Genomic DNA, 23,295 nt, shown 5'->3' with positions numbered 1-23,295 from the left:
CCTCCCCTCCCCTCCCCTCCCTACTGCCACCACCCTGCCCTCGACGGCCGCCATGACTACGTGGCTACATGTTGCTATGGCGACCACTTGCTGGGAAACCAGCCGCGCCAACTCCGAGCAGGCACCACACTGTGGCAGCGCTGGGGATGGGAGATCGATAAGCCAGTGCAAGGAGAAGTTGTTTTTTTTTTTTTTAAAGCGCTTTGGGAAAAGAAACCGCCATCATTATGTTTCTTGAAGGAGCAAGCAGCATCACAAGACACTTTTGCACTATTGGACATGTTAGCAGTCCTGGATCAAAGCCCTGTGTTCACGTCTCAGCCTGGTCTTGTGTTCAGTGTTGAGTGATCGGAGAGGTTCTCGTAGACTCTCCTGATGCTATTCAGCCTGCTGCTACGCACACACAGAGGTATCAGTCTTGTCTCTGACGTTTTGGTTCAAATTGATTTCTTGACTGCGCAAGCATACCCTAAGGATTTGGAGGCAAGCCTTTATCTTAGTTATGGCATAAAAAAGAGGATTATCGTCTGATGGCGGAAATCCGAGATCCAGATCAGCGCCGAGATCTAATCAACTGCTCCTTGGCATGAAGCCTGCTCGGGCAATTTAATGTAGATCCATTCATAAGCTTTTGAGAGACGCTGCTGAACCTAAACTCAGAGTGAGGCGCAGTGTGTAGCATCTGTGACACCGCCTGTAAGTTTAAATACAGTCTGATTTTTTTTTCTTCTTTTTTTTAGGCTTTTTGAGACTCTGCTTTGGAAACATTATCAGCACACCACGCTGCTGCTTAGCAAAGGCCTGCATCCCTTCACTCCTTTTTTCACCCTGCAGACTGTAGACCCACAGCTGTGCATGTCTATAAATACCTGTCACACATGTCACCTTAAAGACCTGTTCCAATTTTGTTGCAGCACAGCAGTTTGAGGAAACAATTCTTCAGCACAGGGTCCACTCCCTGTCATTTCTCCAGAGCTTTCAGGCGCATTTTCAGCGGTTGGAGCTTGTTATGGCATCGGTACATTTGTTATCATGTGACCTAATCATAGAATTTCAATCACATGGTAATAGGTGGTCACTGATCATGAGTCCTTCCGAGCGTTTTTCCAATGTTTTCTGGTGTTTTTGGATTTCTGCACCAGCAGTTCATCAGTGGAGACAGCAAACACCAAAAGCCATGAAATCTGGTTTGGTCCTTTCTACCCAACAGCTACTGTGTGTTTGCACTGTATGTTTGTACACTTAGGCACATGACATTTTCACATGCACACAGATTTTACCACACTTAATACCAACAAGTCCTAAAGATCCTTGTCTGCTGTAATGCCTCTATCTATATTCGCCTCACACAGTCAGGCCTCTCCCTCCTCCCTCTTCATGAGAAGTTGCCGTTTTATCTTAGTCATATGCATCACCAGCCTGTCTCCATCCACGCCACACCCGCTGCACACACATAGACCATATGCCTATGAGTGAGATACTACAGCTGATAGTGGTGTGTTTACTGAGTAAGGGATCATTTCCATTTTACATCCTGCTACAGGTGGTGCTGGGAAAACATGCCAGGGCCCATTAAAGCTAATACCATTATAGGGCAAAAAAGGTTAACAACTGTAGTTTTGCCTCAGTTTATTGACTGCCTGGGAGTCTCTAGAGTCCAGTTTCAGTCATTTTCTCTTGCATTGGGTTTTAAAACGCAGGATTTATTCAGTTTGACTTTCTTTTTAATGGTCCATTAAATCAAATTCCAGTATTTTTCACCTCCATTGAAATAGCATCATGATATACACTGACATAATGAAAGTTTGGGTACTCTTGGTCTAAATTCTGTTACTTTCCTGAGCGAGTCAAAGATGGCCTGATTTACAGATGGCATAAAGTTAAAGATGACACATTTCTTTAATATTTTAAGCAAGATTACTCAAGAAGCAAACGCAAAAGTAGACCAAACAAAAGACAGGGTGGAAGCATTTCAAATAATTACTGTGAAGCTGGTGAGAGTCAAACCAAGGAACCAGTGTCCAATAGTCAAAAAAACAAAAACAAAAGCAAGCTCCAGGGAAACAACAAGGATCCAACAAACAGCTAAACCAACAGGAACCAGGAACGACACGTTCAAGGGATGAACCAAGACAAAGGGGGACACGCTGATTTATACAGACGGGGAGGAGGACTGATTAGACACAGGTGAAATGAATCAGACTATCACAAAATCCAGGAAGTGAAGTAAAATCTGACACATGAGGGCAGACTTCAAAATAAAACAGGAAGTAACTATGAACAACAAATGTTACGCAATTGGCTTGTTGGCCGTTAGCTAAAGTAGCGGCGTAACCAGGCAGCTAATGTCACTTTTGTCCAGACTCAGAGAAGTAAATCATTTATGTAAAATTGAAGATTATTTGGAAAGCTCGAGGAGACTCACGCTGCTTTCCCTGATACACCTAAATTGTTTAGCAGGTATCGAATTTCCCAAATCTCTACAACAGAGGTGGCGAGTGCCAAACTAGCATATAGCTAATCCAGGTGGCTGCTTTCTGTATTTACTTTCAGTGGGAATCAAGGGGAAGATAATACATACAGCAGAATGTTCAGTCGTTTTCTGCGCACAACTGAAGTTGCATCAGAAGCACATAATTTGGATACACGTGAATCCATCTCAAGCCTTCATATTCCACTGACGTTCTCCACTGGAACTGTGCTGAAAACAAGCAAAATTACCACAACCAGAGGCCAGACTTCTGCTCTGGCTTGAATGTGAATCCCTTACAAACAGTCGCAGTGTGTTCCCTCTCTTGTTAATGAGCTCTCCTTTCAGCACCAGGGACAGCTCCCAGTGCTGCAAAACACACACACACACGCACACACACACACACACACACACACACACACACACACACACACACACACACACACACACACACACACACACACACACAGCCTCTAAAGTCATCGTCTGGTCAGGCTCAGCCTCAAAGCAGCACAGCACACTTAAACAAAGGATCTGTCTGGTCTTGTGAAGTCAGCCTCTAGGCACGTAGTACAAAACTCGGGACTGACTCATTTGATCAGAGTACAAGGGGAGATACTTCACTACACCCCTCCGTCACTGTGGTGTAGCGCAGAGACAGGCTGGACATTTTAGTAGCTGGTTGTGATGGAGGAAGCTCATTCGAGGCTAATGGGGGATCCTTGATAACGCCGAGTTGGGAAAATAGAAAGCTTCCCCAGATAAAGCTGTTGTTTACTTTCCAATGGGTAAGTGGTGCGAGTGGTGATTACATTCAGGAGAGGACACCGTTTTTAATTAAATTCAGCAAAGTGAGCCTAACTTCACATTTTCCAATACGGATTTGTTTGTTTAAAGGCAAATTACAGCTTGATACGCCACGTGACTCACAATAAAATCTGCATAAGCCAACTCCTCATTAAGTCGACACTTAGCTTCCACCACTTTTGGAGGAGAATTGTGACTTAATTATATAGAGCAACCAATTAATTATCAAGCCTCCAGGTAATAATTAAATGTTATCACAATATAATTAACAGCACTATTTTTATGCAGCCCCTTCATCCACTGTTTCCCAGGACAAAACAATTTAACATTTCAAATTGCTGGACAATTTAGCCGGAACGCGTGATTATACACACACTGTGAGGGTGACCGCGTGCTCTTGTTTGTGCGTTTGTGCGTCCTTGCGTGAACCAATGGATTATGCCGATCTAAGCCTGAAGGCATCAGAGCATTTTATGGTTCTTTTTGACCCTTTGAATCCAACCGCCACACACAGAAAGCACAGAAAGAATTGAAAGTCAGTTCATCAGTCGGCTGATTTTTGGGATGCTAAATGTAGTATTTATCGCTTTTAGTGAAAAAAACTCTAAAAATCGAATGTACGCTACGTGCTGAGCGCAACCCCTAAGCATTTAGCAGCTAAAGAGACAGACATTTCCCTCAGGAGACCAACACAAAGCTAAAAGGAGAGTGAATATTGGACTTACATTCATTAGGTTGCCAGAAACACAACTCCAAATGAACGCTAATGTTTCCCTGTACTATTGGACGTGTCAAAAAGCAACTGAGTCTGACAAATAAATCAGATATGCCGATATATCGACTGATATTAGCTCATTGCAGATGCTGTATAGTTGATAAATTACTAGAAATTGAGGTACAGACATGCCAAAGACATGTTGTCTGCAGCACTGAGCTGGTGGCTGGTGCTAATTTCCCACCCTGGTCACCATTCAAAACTTTGTACAGCAAGAGAGTAGCAAAAAGTTTATTTTTCAATGATAAAATGTCCCACCCAGTGCTTTTATTGACTGCCATTACTGAAAAAATATCTAAAAAATAGTTGCAATAATAGCTTGCACAGCCAGCAGTAGGCTAAACATGCTGATGGCAGCGCTAGCAGGGCTATCATGGCTGTCACTCAAGATGCTTCCTTGCTTTTGATATGTCAATTGCTCTCTATGCTCATTACACATCTCGAATAACACGTTCAACATAGCTCGCAAAAGCAGCTTTCTCCTCCAGGATTGCAACATCTTCCTCCACCCTACCTACATTCTGCGCACCAAGAAAACCTCTTAATTTGATTTCAATTGCCAAGTTACGTAATAAATCCTCATCAGCGCTGACAGTCTGGTTCAATATTGTCTGTTTGCTCAGACTAGCGACGGCTCATGTCACACAATAATCCATGTGCACAGGCAAAGGTCAGATCAACAATAACCGGCCGGGAGCAGACAAGCCAGAAGCTTCTGGGTAGAAATAAAGGGAGGCGGGGAATGGCGGCATGTGGCCTTTCCTGGTTTGACAAACGGCTCTGATGACCTTTCTGGCGGGTTCAGTTCAGAAATGTAAAGTAACTGTCTTTCCTGGGGACCGGCGGTCATGTTAATGCGAGTGTGCAGGTGACAGGCACCGCCGGCATAATTGCATGCAATGAAAAATGTTGCCTTGTTAGCATCTCCGGCAGCTAATTGTGGTGCCCGAATGTTTTTCATTATCTATCGGGGCCAGCTCAAGCATGGCACAAGATTGTGGGGGCAGAAGGGGAGGGGACACTTATAATGACACAGCCACTTATAATGTAACAGCTGAAACGACCCGAGTGATTAGTTTCTTCCCCATATTAGCAATCAGAGCGTGTGTGTGTGAGTGTAAACGATAGCGTGAAGCTGCTGCATTCTCAATCCTCATTTCACGTGTTTGTTTGGGAAAAGGCAATATAATTTCCTGACCGACTGTTTTTTTTCATTTTTAAATTAAAATCTCAGAAATTTTAATTTCCCCCCCTCACCGTCTGTTATTGGTGGCTCTAAAACAAAAACACTAGATTGACATTACAGCCACAAGTCTTTGTGTTGATATCTCAGTGCTCTTTACAGGCTGGTATTTCAATTTAAAACTGGTGAGCTGTTGACGGGCAGCCATCTCCATTAAACACAAGGTTTGATGACGGGCCACTGACTATGTGCACTTCAAAATGACAATATAAAGCTTCCAAAGAGTCAGTAGCAGAAAATAATGATGCTGTGAGTAAAGGAATCAGTAAATCCTTTGCATTACATCACCTTTTGCCTTAAAAAAATTAACTTAAATGACAAATTGAATATCAAACTTGCTGGTTTCTGTCTATCAACCAATCAAGTCATTAACTAACTACTTCAGCACGACTATGATGAATTACATTTTTCTGTCTGTGTGTCTTGTTTTTGCCCCCCGACATTTTTGGTTCTTCTGTTATGTATGCCTGCGACAGCTGGATTCAGCAGTTAACTAACTGCTGGATCCATGAACTGAACTCTTTTTCTAGCTTTTGTAAAATTCCCTCTTGCTGCTCTGACTGACAGCGTTGAAGAAACAGGTTTCGGAGAATTACAGTCCAGGAAAATAACTGCCGTCTTTGCACAACCAGCCTTTGCTCAAGAACCGTTTAAACGAAAGGAAAGACTAATGTGAGCTTTTTAGTGGTGTGTGCACACAGGGTATCTGAAGATATTAGGGCTCATCCTTCACAAGCCTTGTCAAGCTCCAGTTTGCTCCATTCTTGTCCAGTAAGACCAGCACTTCCCACAGACTGCTGTATAATCCATCCAAGGAAACATGAAGCTCTAATTTAGTTTCATCACCTCCTATTAGTCACCTGATCCCCTACACGAAAAAAGGGGAGTTCCTAAAAAACAAACTTTACGGTCACATCCAGACTTTACCTTCTATCTCTTTTATAGCCAATAGAGAAAACTCTGCATTCAACATGCACAATTATGGGAAATTAAAGGCTTCTCCCTTTAGATCATTATCTCCTGCTTTTCCCGGCCATTCATCCAACAGAGATGCCCTCACATCTCCCCTTCTTAACCAAGAAACATTCATAATGTACATTCCTGATGCCAGATAAACATCTATTGGCTTGATGTGGTATTATTGATTTATATATCACACAATAAGAATTGAAATTGCAGCCATTTATCACAAGGAGCAGTGGAAATGGGGGTAAAAGGGGTCTGAAGGCAAATAAAGCCAACAAAGGGATTTAGCTTGTAGAGGAAGTAAACACGGAGCTCTTGACTTTGGCCAGGGATGTTTATTAAAGAATTAAGCTTCCTCTGCTGTCCCAGCAGCTGACTAAGGAGGGATAATGGTCTGCAGCTCCTCCGCATATCGCCGAGGAGAGCGCTTACTTCTCTCAGAGGACGAGTGCCATCAACGTGGAGCTCGGCCTGGAAAGCCAGTTTTAACAGCCTTTTCCACAGAGGATGTGACTCATGAGTAACAGCAGCCACTATAAATAATTTGGGGTGCATTGAATTCTGATCAAAAGGCGCATCGCATGGAGAGAGCGGAGAGATGAGCAGGCAGATTCGAGGGAGGGGAAGGCAGGGAGGGAGAAATATTCATGTGGGGAAGGAAGTAGTAGAAAGGGAATGTGCAAAGGTGTGCTTGTCAGGGAGGAAGCAGGCGTGGGGCCAGCCAATCAGATGAATGCAACTCTGGCATTAGTGTCTAATGAAGGCGACCTTGTTGACACTAAAAGTCTCCTGTGTGCTTTGTAGGCTCATCTTGGCTTGCGTTCAGGTGCGCTGTGATCAATATCCGCCTCTTATTCCGAATGCGTTTCCCCTCATCACTTAATGGCACCCAGCCAAATCTAATAAAAACCCTAATGATGCTAATAATAAAGGCAGCGAGTTGTCTAACAGCCAGTGGCGTGCAGCCTGAGCAAGCAGAGGGTTACACTGTGTAATTAGAAGCTGTGAGTAATTGCTAAGATGAGGCCTGAGGCAGAGGGAGGGACAGAGAGGAGAGACAGCATCCAGAGCCAATCAACGCGGGAGTGGGCTTCAAGACCTATGACCTGAGCTGATTCTGACCTCTGAACTTTGAGATGGAGAGTAAGCGCAGGTGAAATGTAAAGGTGAAATCAAAAAAGTAGCACATTATCGTAGCGATGGGGTGAGATCATTTCACTGGTTTCCAGTTATGAGCTACTTTGTCTTTACCTCAGTGAAGTATTTAAAACTAATGCAAATGCTTTAACCTGTGATGGCCATAAAAGCTACATGTAACCCTGATCTGTAGGGTTAAATTAAGCATTAAAAAAAGCATCTAGTTTAATGACATGTCAGAGGGCATGCTGAACACACGTCTTACCAAGCCCCACTCCGACGATCAGCCTCCCCGCCAGGAGAGCCTCCTTCCCCGGGGCGGTGCTCAGCACGATCCCCCCGACGGTGAAGAAGAAGCTGGCCAGCAGTATGCACACCCTGCGCCCGAACAGCCCGTTGAGGAAGCCGCCCAGCAGCGCAGACAGGGCGGCCGCGGCCACAGTACTTGATATGAGCACCTCCTGCCACAGGGCGCTCAGGTCCAGCTCCCTCTTCAGCAGGAGCATCGCCCCGGAGATCACCCCGGTGTCATAGCCGAACAGGAAGCCCCCCAGGGCTGAGAAGGCGGCCAGGACGTAGACGAAGCCGGGCGTGACATCCTGCTGGAACTGCTTGCGGGCTGCCCTCTCCAGGTCCCCGGTGGTGGAGGAGGAGAGCCCCGGTGGGGCAGCGGCGGCGGCGGCGGCGGAGGCGCCCTGGCTGCTGATGCTGGCGCTGGACGGAGCCTTGATCAGACTCCGCTCTCCTCCGTCGTTCACTCTCTTCCACCGCTCGCCCATCAGGTTGCTCATACTACGGAGATTGTAGTCATGGTCGACCTGCTTCCGCGACATATGGGAAACACAACACAGGACAGGGCTGCTGAGTTGTGTGTGATGCTTCCAAAAAAAGAAAAGAAAACAAAAACACACTCAACTATTTCACCCCCTCCCCTCCCTCAGTGTGGAGTTACTGCCGCGTCGCTTATCCTGAACCACTCCCAAATCGCTTCTAATATTATGATCTATAGGTTGTACTGGCTGCTGGATAAAGTTGTTGTCCAGCCTCGTGTGCATCAGCGTGTCACATCCCTGTGGTCCTGATGGGAGAGTTGATGGAGTGGGGATGAAAGGTAAGGCAGGAGGAGTGGAGTGGAGCGCCTCGTCACCACAAGCGTCGGCGTGACGCAAAGAAATATTGTTGTGGAAGCATGATGCTGGAGTGAGGATCGAGTCTGCTACAACTGCATGCTGAAAATAGAAACGGCACACACAAATAAGTTCAGTAAAACCACGAATGACACATAGGACACTTTGGATGAGAGTTGATCGTGATGCGTAACGCTCGGTTTGTGAAAACAGAAAATATTTCACAGCATACAAGCATGTATGAACAAAGTCTTGTTAAAACATAAAGAAATGCATGGCTATAAATAAATTACAGCATGTCTCTCAATATAGATTCTTACTGTTTTACCTGTTAATGCATAGCAGGCTGCCTCAGTCATAATAGGAAAACGGCTGCCACCTGCAGGACAGGCTCGGGTATTACAGGTTCATGTTGCCCAAGTTGGCAAACACACACAACCCTTGTCAGTATCAGTGGATGGGCTACTTTACATGCCAGCACTGATATTCATTTGGCAAAACAGTCTCAAAAAACAAATTATCCAGCTCAGAGTGGCTCATAATGGTGAGGATTAACACAGCTCAGTTTACTTTGTAATAGTAATCTCACTTAAAGGTGCAGTAGGCAATCTGAGCAGATACAATGCAAAACCTGCGCCTCCTACCCAGTCATTGGTCTTTATACCAATGAAAACTGCAAGGCTACTACACCAGGCACACACATACACACACCACTATATCCACTCAAAAGTTAGTCTGCGCTGGTTGTTATAATGACTCTTTGCCACCAGTCGGTAGGAGTGCCATGACAGGGAACATAATGTGCCTGAAGCTCCATGTGGAGCCACGATGTGTTTTGTGTTTGGCAAAGGCATTGCAGGCAAAGGAGGTGTTGGACATCTCTCACAGGCTGCCACAGCTCTTGAATGTCTGTGTGCACGATGCTGAGCTCAGCAGAGAGAAAGGGAGAAACCAAGACATGCAGAATCTACATGAGCCTCGTTTGTTCAGAGTCACGGTGACTGGCTGCCATCACATCAAAATACTGAGAAATTAGGGCAGCAACAAACAAATATTTTCAATCCATCCATCCATCCATCCATCCATCCATTCATCACAATTTCCAAAAGCTCAAGAGGATATCTTCAAATTACTTGTTTTGTTAAAACAATGGCCCCCCAACTTAATTATATTCACTTTACTATCACATAAAGACAAAAGAAAGCAGAAAATCCTCACAATCAGTAAGCTGGAGCAATGCAATGCTTTCATTTTAGCTTGAAAAATGTCTAAACGATTCATCAATTAGCAAAATATGTGCACTCAACTCTCTATTTGAAGCTGAAGACTGCACAAAATGTCTCCATGACTCCATGAAAGCCTTCGTCTCTCATGCTCCTAGCTCCGTCCTCCTGGCCATTATCATAACATGCCATCTTAAATATTGATCAAGCTTTAAACGCCAGAGGAAAACCATGATGCATGGCTGTCTGAAGAAATGACATGCTTGTAAATGCACTCATGTCTGGAGGGGGATCAATATGTGGACAGTGGTGTCACACAAAATGGAGAATAAGCCCAACATTGGCTCATGATTGAGCCCATTAAAGAGGGAGGGCATGGGACATGTTTCCTGCACACATGGTTTGATGGTCAAAACATATGACGTCTCTGCCAGGAAAATCAAACTCGTGACTGCAGCTGATGCAGCCCTGCGAGCAGCAAGGTATAAAAACAAAAGGACAAAACATTTGAAGACGTCACTGTGGCTCTAAGCTACGAGTATCTTTAGTAGTAGAAGTTTTATGAGAGACCAGGACAGTTGTGGACGGAGAGGAGGACAGTCAGGTGTTTGTGAAGGATAAGATGCCAAGATTTTACTTTGAAAGGGCAGTTGAAAGATCACAGTGAACAAACAGGTAAGTCGTCCTTTAAAGATGGATTGTTCTTCTGGCTGTCCTTTTGGAGAGAGGAGAGATGATCAGCTTCATTCGGCATGTTTGGTAGTAACATTGCAACATGGTATGTTACAGAATTCAGTATTGTGTTTGATTCCCAGAAAATCAATCTGTTTCAAAAGGGATGGATTACAGGACAAGTTCTCTAATTTCTCTTAATTCTTTACATTTTAAAACTTGAAGACTTTCCAGTTTGTACAGTTTCTCTTCAAAAAATAAGAAAAGCTCAAACAACTCTTGGCTCAGGAGCTCCCTCTAGTGGAGTTCTAGACAGTTTCCACCATTTATATATCTATTGTTTTTGCTTTTTTATCTACTCAAACCATATCTTTATTTTAATTACTAATTATTCATTTACTTCAACTTCATCTGTAAACATGTCACATCATTCATTATTTTTTTAGAGGAAGCACTCAGACATACAGTTGTTCTTTATTAAATTACACAATAGGATTGCACAAAGAAATGCAGCTGTAGCCCCCTCCATGCTACACACGCACAGAAAATGTCTGAACAGATTAGAATATTTAAATTTGAGGTAAATTCAGCACACCTTATCCCAACATCTCTTGCTGAAAATGTCACTTGTAGACTGGTCTTTCCTGCCCTCTAGTGGAAAGGAAGAGATGTCTCAACAGGCAAACCAAAAACCTCAATCAAGACTTTGATTGCATTAATCCAACTTCATTGGATCAGTGTTCATTGTCGTTGCTGCTCACAACACAGCCCCATACATGAACAGAAAGGAGCTTTAGAAACACTGATGTTGAATTACATTTTCTCAAATTTGTATATTTTCTCACGACCATGCAAGTAATTGCTTACCTTTTTTCAGATCATACTTGCAGTGTAAAAAGTCAGCTGTCTGAAGTGGGATTCGAACCCACGCCTCCAGGGGAGACTGCGACCTGAACGCAGTGCCTTAGACCGCTCGGCCATCCTGACTGCAAGTGCCTGTTTTTTTGATGGAGTTTTGACGAATGTCATAACCATTAGCTTTTAGCCTTCTGGCTTGCTTGTGGTGAAAATTTGAACTAGGAGGTTTATTTTATGTTACATCAGTTTCAACGTGATGTTGTGTACAGCTTGCAATCTCCAATTGTGGTCACACAGGTCAGATGACACTGAATTCACAACTTGCCCTAACATGGATTTTTAAAATCAGGTTGTACCGAGATTTGAACTCAGATCGCTGGATTCAGAGTCCAGAGCGCTAACCATTACACCATAAGAAACCCCATGACCTGGATGAATGAGAAACTACTCAGACACCTCCTTCAGATCTGAACACAATACAAGTCAGACAGCTTCAGTGATGGGCTTCCATTCACTGTGAACGGGAGCTGGTGTTGCTGCTAAAGCTAGTCGTGAGGAGTTCATGTGCTTTAAATACTGTTTAGAATTCAGTTTAGTTTTGTAAAAAACAAACCACTTAATATTTACAATGTCCCAAGTGATATGTGTGAAGGTGTTCGATGACTGTGTGTTTGGCATCTGTGTGGTGGTTCCATGGTGTAATGGTGAGCACTCTGGACTTTGAATCCAGTGATCCGAGTTCAAGTCTCGGTGGAACCTAATTTGGAAGAAATTTTCCTGACCACACTTGTCTGTCTTGAGTAGAACTTGTATTTCATCTTGGTGTCTTCACCATGCTTCAAGTGCAGACTTTCTCTCAGAAGCCCAGTGTGTGTCTGTCACTTGGTTGTGGGGTTCTCCTACACTCCAGTGGGCAGGACTCGATTAATACAACCGTAACCAGTTAAACTATCTCAGACAAACTGAACCAAATACTTTATTCATTTAGTATTTTCTATGAATAAATAAATAAATACGATCAATAGTCTTCTTCCATGGACTCATCAAACTCCTCCCAAGCCCAAATTTTTGCCCTGGCGACTGCAACAGCTGCACACCACTCGGCTCCAGTTTCCAAATGAAGTTGCCTTTGGAAACTCGGTTCAGTCAAATGACTGAAAAGTCACATCTGACACCAGTCAGCTTAGAACTGAAGAAGTCTTTTGGTTGCGAGACAAAACATCTTCTCAAACCACAAATATATTCAGCTGCCTTTGGAACAACTACGAAGCACCATGACCTGGCTGAGAAACTTCACAGAAAACTGTGAGATCTGAAGATCTGAACACAATGCAAGTCAGAGCCAGAGTCCATCTCCAGATGTAGTCCCGCAGGTCAGATGAGATTGTACTTACACACATATTTTTAAAATCAGGTCCCACCGAGATTTGAACTCGGATCGCTGGATTCAGAGTCCAGAGTGCTAACCATTACACCATGGAACCCCTGCACCCTGCCTTCAGGCTCTTGAGCAAGACTCAAATTTCCAAAGGGTCAAATTTCCTCTGAGGCAATATGAGTGACAGCGCAGCCAGACCCAATCAAGCTGGGTTTTAATGCAAGGAGAAACCGAAGCACAAAGTTGTTTACGAGACCATTCTTCAAGTGGAGTGGGTATCTCATCCAGTACAGATACCCACTAGGCTACAGCCACTGTCCAGTCAGAACGGTATGCCAACTGTGAGCTCAGTGCAGCATATGCACAGAGCCACAGGTTGAATAGATGCCACAGACGACCTTCCAGTTTCCCAAGTGATGTGTGTGAAGGCGTTGCATGACTGTGCATTTGTTGTCAGTGTGGTGGTTCCATGGTGTAATGCTGAGCACTCTGGACTTTGAATCCAGTGATCTGAGTTCAAGTCTCAGTGGGACCTAACTTATAAGGAATACAACGTATTCCCCACTCATCTCTCTTGAGTGTATTTGTAGAACTTCTATTTCATCTTGGTGTCTTCATCATTCTTCAAGCACAGACTGAGTTCTTTCAGAAGCCCAGTGTGTGTCTGCCACTTGGTTGTGGGGTTCTCCTACAGTCCAGTGGGTAGGAATCCATTAATACAACCATAACTAGTTAATCTATCTCAGACAAACTGTATCAAATACTTTATTTATTTAGTATTATCTATGAATAAATAAATATGATTGATAGTGTTCTTCCATGGACTCATCAAACTCCTCCCACAGCCAAATTTTTGCCCCAGAAACCACCTGGGCCCAGTTTCCAAATGCAGTTGCCTTTGGAACCAGTATGAAGCACCATGACCTGGCTGAGGAAACTTCACAGACACCTCCTTAAGATCTGAACACAATGCAAGTCAGACAACTTCTAGATGTGGTGACGCCAGTCTGATCACATTGCATACACCACATTTTTAAAATCAGGTTCCACCGAGATTTGAACTCGGATCGCTGGATTCAGAGTCCAGAGTGCTAACCATTACACCATGGAACCCCTGCACACTGCCCTCAGACTGCTGAGGAAGACTCTCGTACATGACATCACCATGTACGTGTGTTCATGAATAGAACCCGGGACGGCAATGGGCTGCTATTCACTGTGAATGAGAAATGGTGTTGCAGCAGTGGCACTACAGAAGAAAGCTGAGAAATCTCGTCCAGCACAGATACCCACTATGTCACAGCAACTGTCCAGTCAGAACAAGGTATGCCAACCTTGAGCTCAGTGCAACATATGCATAGAGCCACAGGTTGAACAGATGTCACACAACTTTCCAGTTTAATTGAGAATGTCAGAAAGCAACTGCATGAGACCTGCATTTTCTTATTGTCCATGAACATACCTCATTTCATAGGCAGCAGCTGCCAGAAAGTCAAAAGACTGAAAAGTCAGACTAGAACTGAAGAAGCCTTTTGGATGACGGTTGAAATGTCTGCTACAACCACAAGCAAGTCCAGAATCATGACCTGGATGAATGAGAAACTTTGCTTAAGATCTGAAAACAATGCATGTCAGACAATGTCCAGATGAAATAAATATGATTGATAGTCTTCTTCCATGGACTCACCAAACTGCTTCCATAGCCAAATTTTTGCCCCAGCTGCACACTGCTTGGCTCCCGTTTCCATTGCCTTTGGAACCACTTAGCCTACGTTTACACTTAGGGAAAGCACATATGTTTTCATGCGGTTTAGCCTCTCGTTTACATGCAAACGGAGTTTTTTTTTCACGGAAAAGGATCATTTTTAAAAACTCCAGCCAAAGTGGAGATTTCTGAAAACGCTGGTTATGTGTTGGCGTGTAAGGAGAAGAAGGAGAAGAAGAATTGCACTTTTTATTATCACATCACACATCATGTTGCACACTACATGCTTCACACCATGCTTCCCAGTAAACATGGTTAAACGGCGTTTTAGGTTCCAAAACATCACTACATGCGACTGAATACTTAACGTCATGTGAGTGACTTTGTTTACACTCACACCCATAGGTTTGGCATAGTTATGATGCGCTCGACGGCGTATTTATCTGGATGCATGTAAACGACAACATTTTTGAAAACGATGTTGTGTGCACAATGTTATTTTTCAAAAATAACAAAATATTTGTTTTCCAAAATACCCTGCTACGTGTAAATGTAGGGTCAAAAACACCATGAGCTGGCTGAGAAACTTCACAGACACCTGCTTAAGATCTGAACACAATGCAAGTCAGACCACCTCCACATGCTACATGTTGCATTTACATCTTGCTCTAAGATGGATTTTTATAAATCAGGTTCCACCGAGATTTGAACTCGGATCGCTGGATTCAGAGTCCAGAGTGCTAACCATTACACCATGGAACCCCTGCACACTCATGCTTGAGGAAGACACATGTGCATGACATCACCATGTATGTGAGGCCCGAAGTGGCACCAGCTGTCAGAAGTGGGATTCCAGATAACTCACTTAGCCCAATTAGCTGATTGTTCACAGACAACAAGAGATGCAGGAAACAGCAACTGAAGCCAGCACAACATATGCACAGAGCTACAGGTTGACTAGATACCACAGATCTTCGACTTGAATTGAGGATGTCAGAAAGCAGCTGTCGCTGCATGAGAACTGCGCTTTGTTCTTGTCCTCAAAGATGCAAATGACTTTCTGAGCAACTTGTCTGAGGCAGCAGCTGCAATGAAAAATTCCAGCTGTCAGAAGTGGGATTCGAACCCACGCCTCCAGGGGAGACTGCGACCTGAACGCAGCGCCTTAGACCGCTCGGCCATCCTGACTGCATATATCAGCCATCTAGTGGACATTTCGCTGAATATCAGGATACAGTACAGAGAACCACGCGACTCCAGTATCGAAACACAATTAGTCATAAAATTGGATCTGTATCCAGATGTCTGAGTGCCTGCATCACTGCAGCTGCCTCATTTCAAAATGGAACCAGACTAAACAGATTTTTTTGGTCAGTCAGAGCAAAAAATAAAAATAAACGGACCACTGTACTACACTTGACTTTCTAATATTTTAGCTAGCGTATTGCCGCTTAACATCTCTGCGAAGAAGAACAGCAACAAGCACGAACCTGTGTGCTCACACACGCCCCCTTCAGTGAGGCAGAAGTACTGACCGCCTCACCTCGTGCTTTTTCAGTGCAGTTTTAAGTCAGATCAGCATCTAAATATGTTACACATGTACATGAAACACATTATCTACACTATGTAAAATCAAGGCACGTAATAAAAGTGTCTGTAAACATTATACTGGTGACACACAGAGAGATAGCAACAGACACGCGCCAAATGCACACACTCAACCCAGTTTGTGTGGAAATGTATTTGTATTTGATGAGGAAATCTGCAAATTCAACAATTGAAAATTATCAATTTTTTTGGAGTTATACAGAAATTACATTTACATCACAGATCAGTGGACAAATATTAATATTTACTTTAGTATTATCTGTTTTTTTTACTTTTCATGTTGATAGGTGAGGTGCTGCCTCACCTGCCTCCCTGAGGTGAGGGTGATGTGTTGCACACAAACGTATTTCCATACAGTACAGCATTCATTTCCCACCTAACCTTATTGCTTTGACTTTTCATGCAGTTCTGCTCAATGATGCATCTTTCGGCTCTTTCGTGGCACAGAATGGAAATATAATGTCTCTTTTAGCCTGCTGGTTTGCTCGCTGTAATCATTTATAAAACCTCTCTTTCATGTTGGCTGAAAGGAAACATCTCAATCATTGTGATGTTGTGCAAATAATGCAGTCACACCTACTGAAGATCCGAACACAATGCAAGTCAGACGACCTCTGGTTGTTGTTACACAGGTCCGATCACATTGCATCGTTTTGTTTACAACTTGTTCAGGTCCCACTGAGATTTGAACTCAGATTGCTGGATTCAGAGACCAGAGTGCTAGCCAATTACACCATGGAACCCCTGCACAGCTGCTCCAGACTCTTATGGACGAGTCTCGTACATGATATACAAAATACAACACCACACAATCAGATGAAGGTTATTCTCCCACAGTCTCCAACTCACAAGCTTTCTAGTCATGAATTCTGAATATTTGCGCTGCCCCAAGTGATGTGTGTAAAGCTGTTCCATGATTGTGTGTTTGCTGTCAGTGTGGTGGTTCCATGGTGTAATGGTGAGCACTCTGGACTTTGAATCCAGTGATCCGAGTTCAAGTCTCGGTGGAACCTAACTTATAAGGAATACAATGTCTTCCTGCGCTCATTTCACTTGAGTGTAGTTGTAGAACTTTTATTTCATCTTGGTGTCTTCACCATGCTTCAAGCACAGACTTTCGTTCAGAAGCTCAGTGTGTGTCTGTCACTTGGTTGTGGGGTTCTTCTCCACCCTGGTAGGCAGGATTCAGTTAATGCAACCGTAACCATTTTATCTATCTCAGACAAACTGAATCAAATACTTCATTTATTTAGTATTTTCTATAAATAAATAAATACGATTGATAGTCTTCTTCCATGGACTCACCAAACTGCTTCCATAGCCAAATTTTTGCCCCAGCTGCACACTGCTTGGCTCCAGTTTCCATTGCCTTTGGAACCACTTAGCAAACGTTTACACTTAGGGAAAGCACATATGTTTTCATGCGGTTTAGCCTCTCGTTTACATGCAAACAGAGTTTTTTTTCACGGAAAAGGATCATTTTTAAAAACTCCGGCCAAAGTGGAGATTTCTGAAAACGCTGGTTATGTGTTGGCGTGTAAGGAGAAGAAGGAGAAGAAGAATTGTACTTTTTATTATCACATCACACATCATGTTGCACACACATGCTTCACGCCATGCTTCCCAGTAAACACAGTTACACTCACACCCATAGGTTTGGCATAGTTATGATGCGCTCAACGATGTATTTATCTGGATGCATGTAAACGACAACATTTTTGAAAACGATGTTGTGTGCACGATGTTATTTTTGAAAATGGAGGGGCAAAGATATTCATTTTCGAAAATACCCTGCTACGTGTAAATGTAGGGTCAGAAACACCATGACCTGGCTGAGAAACTTCACAGACACCTCCTTAAGATCTGAACACAACATCTGACATCTTCTTCTTACATCTTCATCATCGCTCTAACATGGATTTTTATAAATCAGGTTCCACCGAGATTTGAACTCGGATCTTACATCTTCATCATCGCTCTAACATGGATTTTTATAAATCAGGTTCCACCGAGATTTGAACTCGGATCGCTGGATTCAGAGTCCAGAGTGCTAACCATTACACCATGGAACCCCTGCACACTCATGCATGAGGAAGACACATGTGCATGACATCACCACGTATGTGAGGCCCAAAGTGGCACCAGCTGTCAGAAGTGGGATTCCGGCACAGTCCAGACAAAATATCATTATATGACAAGGCAACTTCATCATTGAACCAAGATCACTGGTTTCAGAGTCAAGAGTGCATACCTTACACCATGGAAACAGTGCAAACTTGCTTCAGACACCTTGTGGAAGACTCTCATACATGACAGGTAAGTTAATGCAGAAAACATGACATACAAAACACAAACATGTGAAAAAGCTACCTGAACTGGCTAACTCACTTAGCCCAATTAGCTGATCGTTCACAGACAACAAGAGATGCAGGAAACAGCAACTGAAGCCAGCACAACATATGCACAGAGCTACAGGTTGACTAGATACCACAGATCTTCGACTTGAATTGAGGATGTCAGAAAGCAGCTGTCGCTGCATGAGAACTGCGCTTTGTTCTTGTCCTCAAAGATGCAAATGACTTTCTGAGCAACTTGTCTGAGGCAGCAGCTGCAATGAAAAATTCCAGCTGTCAGAAGTGGGATTCGAACCCACGCCTCCAGGGGAGACTGCGACCTGAACGCAGCGCCTTAGACCGCTCGGCCATCCTGACTGAATACAGCAGCCATCTAGTGGACATTTCGCTGAATATTAGGATTCAGTACAGAGAACCACGCAACTCCAGTATCGAAACACAATTAGTCATAAAATTGGATCTGTATCCAGATGTCTGAGTGCCTGCATCACTGCAGCTGCCTCATTTCAAAATGGAACCAGACTAAACAGACTTTTTGGTCAGTCAGAGCAAAAAATAAAAATAAATGGACCACTGTACTACACTTGACTTTCTAATATTTGAGCTAGTGTATTGCCACTTAACATCTCTGCGAAGAAGAACAGCAACAACAAGCACGAACCTGTGGGCTCACACACGCCCCCTTCAGTGAGGCAGAAGTACTGACCGCCTCACCTCGTGCTTTTTGAGTGCAGTTTTAAGTCAGATCAGCCAAATTTTTGCCCCAGCTGCAGACTGCTTGGCTCCAGTTTCCAAACGCAGTTGCCTTTGGAACCACTTAGAGGCACCATGACCTGGCTGAGAAACTTCACACACACCTCCTTAGTCACAATGCAAGTCAGACAGCTTCCAGATGTGGTCACGCAGGTCCGATCACATTGTATTTACACACGCATTTTTAAAATCAGGTTCCACTGAGATTTGAACTCGGATCGCTGGATTCAGAGTCAGCTGTCAGAAGTGGGATTCCAGATACACTACAGACAAAATGTCATCAAAATGTATCCAATAATACAGTGGGCAAAAAAGTATCATTGCTCACCTTTGGCAACAAGGCAACTTCATCATTGAAATAAGATCACTGGTTTCAGAGTCAAGAGTGCATACCTTACACCATGGAACCAGTGCAAACTTGCTTCAGACACCTTGTGGAAGACTCTCATACATGACAGGTAAGTTAATGCAACGGCCAATTCCAATGAAAAACAGGAGCTGTCAGAAGTGGGATTCGAACCCACGCCTCCAGGGGAGACTGCGACCTGAACGCAGCGCCTTAGACCGCTCGGCCATCCTGACTACGACATATCACGGACATTTCCACAGATATCACGATACGGTACACCTGACCCCATGACGAGACACGATTAGTTGTAAAATTGGATTGTATCCGGATGTATTGTCTGGACAATAAGGGCTCCGATGTTGCACATGACTTTACACGTTATATTTTCAATGATACTTTTTCGTTATCCTCACTGAGAACGTATCTTTGGCCTTCAGGGTAAATCCAATGTGTGAGTAACGCCTAGTGGTGGCAAAACAGTCCCAGACTGCCTTGAAAAATCTCAAAGTTTTGTGGGTTGTTCAGTTAGGGGAAACTTTACAAACTTTGTAAAACTCTTCCTACGACAAATTCTTAATCGTTTCCCCCTTTTTGTAAATTCAGCAAGTGTGATACATTATGTTACTCCTCTCTTTGTGTAAAATCACTGTTAGGTTGTGCTGGCGCGTTGCAGTACCGGCGTGAAGGCTCCTCTGACTAGCAGATCAGCTGCACAGGTGAGTCAGTGACGCGCGGTTAGATTCGTGGCCGGTGACTGTTTCAATCAGATTTACAAATATATGAACCAAATAGGGTACTTTAAATTCATTCAATTGGCAGCTTGCACACTGACTCCTGGTGATGTTTCATATCTCATATCCTTTGTTTACACACACATAGGTACATATTTGGCCAAGAAAATTTACTCTTAAATTTAATTAAGATAGGATTGTTTTTCTTAGTCTCATTTCATTTCTGATAAAATTGACAAACATTTTTTAGCACACTGTAGACTGCAGCGTACGCATGCTCTTACCTTTACTCGTAAATGAAGTCCACTCGCGGATCCTGATGGACAAAAGTTTGTACTGAGACTTCTCGGTACATTTTTCAAATCACAAAATCCCGTTTTTGTCCAGACATTGTCACAAAAAGGCAAGGAAAGCAGTGAAGTCCGTTTCTCGTAGCACAGCCACACAGCCGGTGCTTTCAGGTTCACCACTCGTTTGAAAACAGTCAATTACCTTCGGTCCTGTCATTTGAAGCACACCTTTTAGCTCTGGCGTCTTCTGCTGTCTATCACTTCCTGTTTTGAATGAAAGTCCACTTTAAAGACATTTTTCAGCTTTCATATAAAACCTTCCATTTTGGTCATAAGAGCAAAAAATAAAAATAAAACCGACCGCTGTAGTGCACTTGACTTTCTAATTTTTTAGCTGGCATATTGGCGCTTGAGTCTCTGCGAAGAAGAACAGCAACAAGAAGCACGAACCTGTGGGCTCACGCACGCCCCCTTCAGTGTGGAAGAAGGACTACCTGCCTCACCACGTGCTTTTTCAGAGCGGTTTTATGTCAGATCAGCATCTAAATATGTTATACTCATACATGAAATACACTGCCTACACTATGGAAAATCAAGGTGTGGAACAACAGTTTCTGCAAAGATTAAATTGGTGACACACATAGAGACAGCAACAGGCACACACCAAATGCATGGGCTCAATCCAGCGCAAATTCAATGATTTTGACCATGAAAATGATCGAAATTAATTGAGTCGTACAGAAATTAAATTTATAGCCAAGATCCTGACAAAATCATAATATTTATATCATTTGTTTTTTACTTTTCATGCTGACAGATGAACTTATTTCCTTCTGGATAGCATTCCCAGCCAACCTTATTGCTTTGGCTTTTCATGCAGTTCTGCTGAATGAACAGAATAGACATATAATCTGTAATTTGGCATGTGTCTCTTTTAGCCATCTGGTTTGCTCGCTGTAAAAAAATGAACAACCTCGATTATATTTTTGCTGAAATGAAATATTGTATCAACGTGATGTTATGCACAGACTATGTTTACACCTACTTAAGATCAGACCACAATGTAAGTCTAACTAACTAAAACTGTTTTTAAATGACTGAATTCAAAATTAGGCTATTCTGTACTCAGGAAACAACACGTTCAACAGGGAATGTATTACGCTCCATGGACTACAGAGCATGTTAGAAAGAAACAATCCAGTCAGAACAGAGGCACAGACTAACTTCCAGTTTAACTGAGGATGTCAGAAAGCAGCTGTAGCAAATTACAAGGATGCAAATTACTTTCTCAGTATCATGTAGTCATATTCCAGTGAGTCCAGTGGAAAAACACCAGTGGATCAGCAGTTAACACTACTGACTTTGGTATGGGGCACTAGGGCCCTTCCTCATCAGGGCACAGGGCATCAAGTGAGGACCTTTCGGCACAGTCCTAAATGCTGCTTACCTACCTCTGTTACCAGACAAGTAATCCTGACGACAGGGGGTACAAGAAAAGGATGTGGGATAACTGGATGCTTTGAAACCCAAAATCTAAACTAACAGTGAAACAACTGCTAGCTCAGTGTTCCAGTATCTGCAAACGTGCAGTTGCTATCAAATCGAGAGAGTGGCGGGGTACGAAAACAATGCTACAGCAAAGGGAAGCCAGGACAGCAGGTCCAATTATCCTCCCAGCAACCAACACCCTTAACAGAAGGGCAACTGGCAGCTCAGGTCACAATTACAACTTAATCTACCACGAATTTTTATAATGAGGTCCCACCGAGACTTGAACTCAGATCGCTGGATTCAGAGTCCAGAGTGCTAACCATTACACCATGGAACCCCACACACTCATGAAAATGATTGGAGACTGCTTGGCACCAACATGTGTCATGCTCTTGGCATAATGTGCCAAAACGAGAAGTCTACCTTCACGGGTAGACACTCACAGGCCGTGCACACATACGGACTAAAAAGTAGTGAAACGCTGCTATTCGCTGTGAAGCTGGTGCTGCCGCAGTGTCGCTACAGGTATGCAATGTTGTGTACCTTGAGTCTTCACAGAATCATTGCAAACTAAAGTAGGAACAACAGGACATGTACTAAAGAGCCTGTTCAGTCAGAACAGAACAGAATGTGAGCAACATGTTGACAACATGGCACAGACAACCTTCCAGTTTAATTGAGCTACATGCAATAGCTGCAACTTTCTCGGCATCATGTTGTCATTGCAGTGAGTTCAGTGAAAAACACCAGCTGTCAGAAGTGGGATTCGAACCCACGCCTCCAGGAGAGACTGCGACCTGAACGCAGCGCCTTAGACCGCTCGGCCATCCTGACGGGGTGACGTTATTACGTCATGGACATTTCGACAGATATCAGGATACAGGACAGAAAATATGTCATTGCGCATTATAATACACTATGCAATAATGCTCAACTTTTGCAACAAAGCAAAATCCTAGAAGCCAGATAAATAAATAGAATGCTCTCCACCGAACAGTTGTTGTGCTCTCACGGGCAGACTAAGACCACGAGAGTTGATCCACCAAGAGTGATTCAGTGGCTAGTGGATCTAAGAGCAGACCACAGCAATCTTCCAGAACAAAAACTGGCAAACATCACAATGCCAGACATCTAAGACAGAGTGTCAAGGTATGAAGAGCTGGACAGACACACACCTACTGGCTGAAGACACTAACTGCACTCCATGAACGCCTGGCAGGACAGATGAACGAGCTACTGATGGATGGAACCCACCCAGAGTGGTTGAACCAAGTTCAAGGTCCTGATCACAAAGACCCCATGCGACCCATATATATAATCCTTTATTATTTAGAAATTTAAAAAAAATATGATAATAT

The 23,295-nt window shown here is 43.5% G+C and overlaps 1 protein-coding gene and 14 non-coding genes across 15 annotated transcripts in view; 3 read left to right on the top strand and 12 right to left on the bottom strand.

Moving 5' to 3' along the window:
* The window catches only part of LOC139350918 (proton myo-inositol cotransporter-like), a 57,454-nt gene extending 48,914 nt beyond the window's left edge, over positions 1-8,540 (bottom strand). Inside the window, exon 1 of the mRNA XM_070992592.1 lies at positions 7,664-8,540. Coding sequence (XP_070848693.1) covers positions 7,664-8,231 — 568 coding nt within the window. The 5' untranslated portion in view covers positions 8,232-8,540. The remainder of the gene's footprint in view (positions 1-7,663) is intronic.
* A 2,784-nt stretch (positions 8,541-11,324) lies between these two features.
* On the bottom strand, positions 11,325-11,407 carry trnal-cag (transfer RNA leucine (anticodon CAG)). Its single transcript has one exon. It is a non-coding gene; the product is annotated as a tRNA-Leu (tRNA).
* A 558-nt stretch (positions 11,408-11,965) lies between these two features.
* On the top strand, positions 11,966-12,037 carry trnaq-uug (transfer RNA glutamine (anticodon UUG)). The gene has a single exon. It is a non-coding gene; the product is annotated as a tRNA-Gln (tRNA).
* A 653-nt stretch (positions 12,038-12,690) lies between these two features.
* trnaq-cug (transfer RNA glutamine (anticodon CUG)) lies at positions 12,691-12,762 on the bottom strand. The gene has a single exon. It is a non-coding gene; the product is annotated as a tRNA-Gln (tRNA).
* A 357-nt stretch (positions 12,763-13,119) lies between these two features.
* Positions 13,120-13,191, top strand: trnaq-uug (transfer RNA glutamine (anticodon UUG)). The gene has a single exon. It is a non-coding gene; the product is annotated as a tRNA-Gln (tRNA).
* Positions 13,192-13,697: 506 nt separating this feature from the next.
* On the bottom strand, positions 13,698-13,769 carry trnaq-cug (transfer RNA glutamine (anticodon CUG)). Its single transcript has one exon. It is a non-coding gene; the product is annotated as a tRNA-Gln (tRNA).
* Positions 13,770-15,051: 1,282 nt separating this feature from the next.
* trnaq-cug (transfer RNA glutamine (anticodon CUG)) lies at positions 15,052-15,123 on the bottom strand. The gene has a single exon. It is a non-coding gene; the product is annotated as a tRNA-Gln (tRNA).
* Positions 15,124-15,466: 343 nt separating this feature from the next.
* On the bottom strand, positions 15,467-15,549 carry trnal-cag (transfer RNA leucine (anticodon CAG)). Its single transcript has one exon. It is a non-coding gene; the product is annotated as a tRNA-Leu (tRNA).
* A 1,090-nt stretch (positions 15,550-16,639) lies between these two features.
* On the bottom strand, positions 16,640-16,712 carry trnaq-cug (transfer RNA glutamine (anticodon CUG)). The gene has a single exon. It is a non-coding gene; the product is annotated as a tRNA-Gln (tRNA).
* A 198-nt stretch (positions 16,713-16,910) lies between these two features.
* Positions 16,911-16,982, top strand: trnaq-uug (transfer RNA glutamine (anticodon UUG)). The gene has a single exon. It is a non-coding gene; the product is annotated as a tRNA-Gln (tRNA).
* A 987-nt stretch (positions 16,983-17,969) lies between these two features.
* On the bottom strand, positions 17,970-18,041 carry trnaq-cug (transfer RNA glutamine (anticodon CUG)). Its single transcript has one exon. It is a non-coding gene; the product is annotated as a tRNA-Gln (tRNA).
* Positions 18,042-18,597: 556 nt separating this feature from the next.
* trnal-cag (transfer RNA leucine (anticodon CAG)) lies at positions 18,598-18,680 on the bottom strand. Its single transcript has one exon. It is a non-coding gene; the product is annotated as a tRNA-Leu (tRNA).
* An 895-nt stretch (positions 18,681-19,575) lies between these two features.
* On the bottom strand, positions 19,576-19,658 carry trnal-cag (transfer RNA leucine (anticodon CAG)). The gene has a single exon. It is a non-coding gene; the product is annotated as a tRNA-Leu (tRNA).
* Positions 19,659-22,202: 2,544 nt separating this feature from the next.
* Positions 22,203-22,274, bottom strand: trnaq-cug (transfer RNA glutamine (anticodon CUG)). Its single transcript has one exon. It is a non-coding gene; the product is annotated as a tRNA-Gln (tRNA).
* A 414-nt stretch (positions 22,275-22,688) lies between these two features.
* Positions 22,689-22,771, bottom strand: trnal-cag (transfer RNA leucine (anticodon CAG)). The gene has a single exon. It is a non-coding gene; the product is annotated as a tRNA-Leu (tRNA).
* Positions 22,772-23,295: the final 524 nt, after the last annotated feature.

The sequence above is a fragment of the Chaetodon trifascialis genome, chromosome 22 (genome assembly GCF_039877785.1).
Source record: "Chaetodon trifascialis isolate fChaTrf1 chromosome 22, fChaTrf1.hap1, whole genome shotgun sequence".
NCBI classification, from domain to species: domain Eukaryota; kingdom Metazoa; phylum Chordata; class Actinopteri; order Chaetodontiformes; family Chaetodontidae; genus Chaetodon; species Chaetodon trifascialis.
The sequence above is the reverse complement of the archived record's forward strand: the minus strand, read 5'-3'. Positions and strand labels throughout refer to the sequence as shown.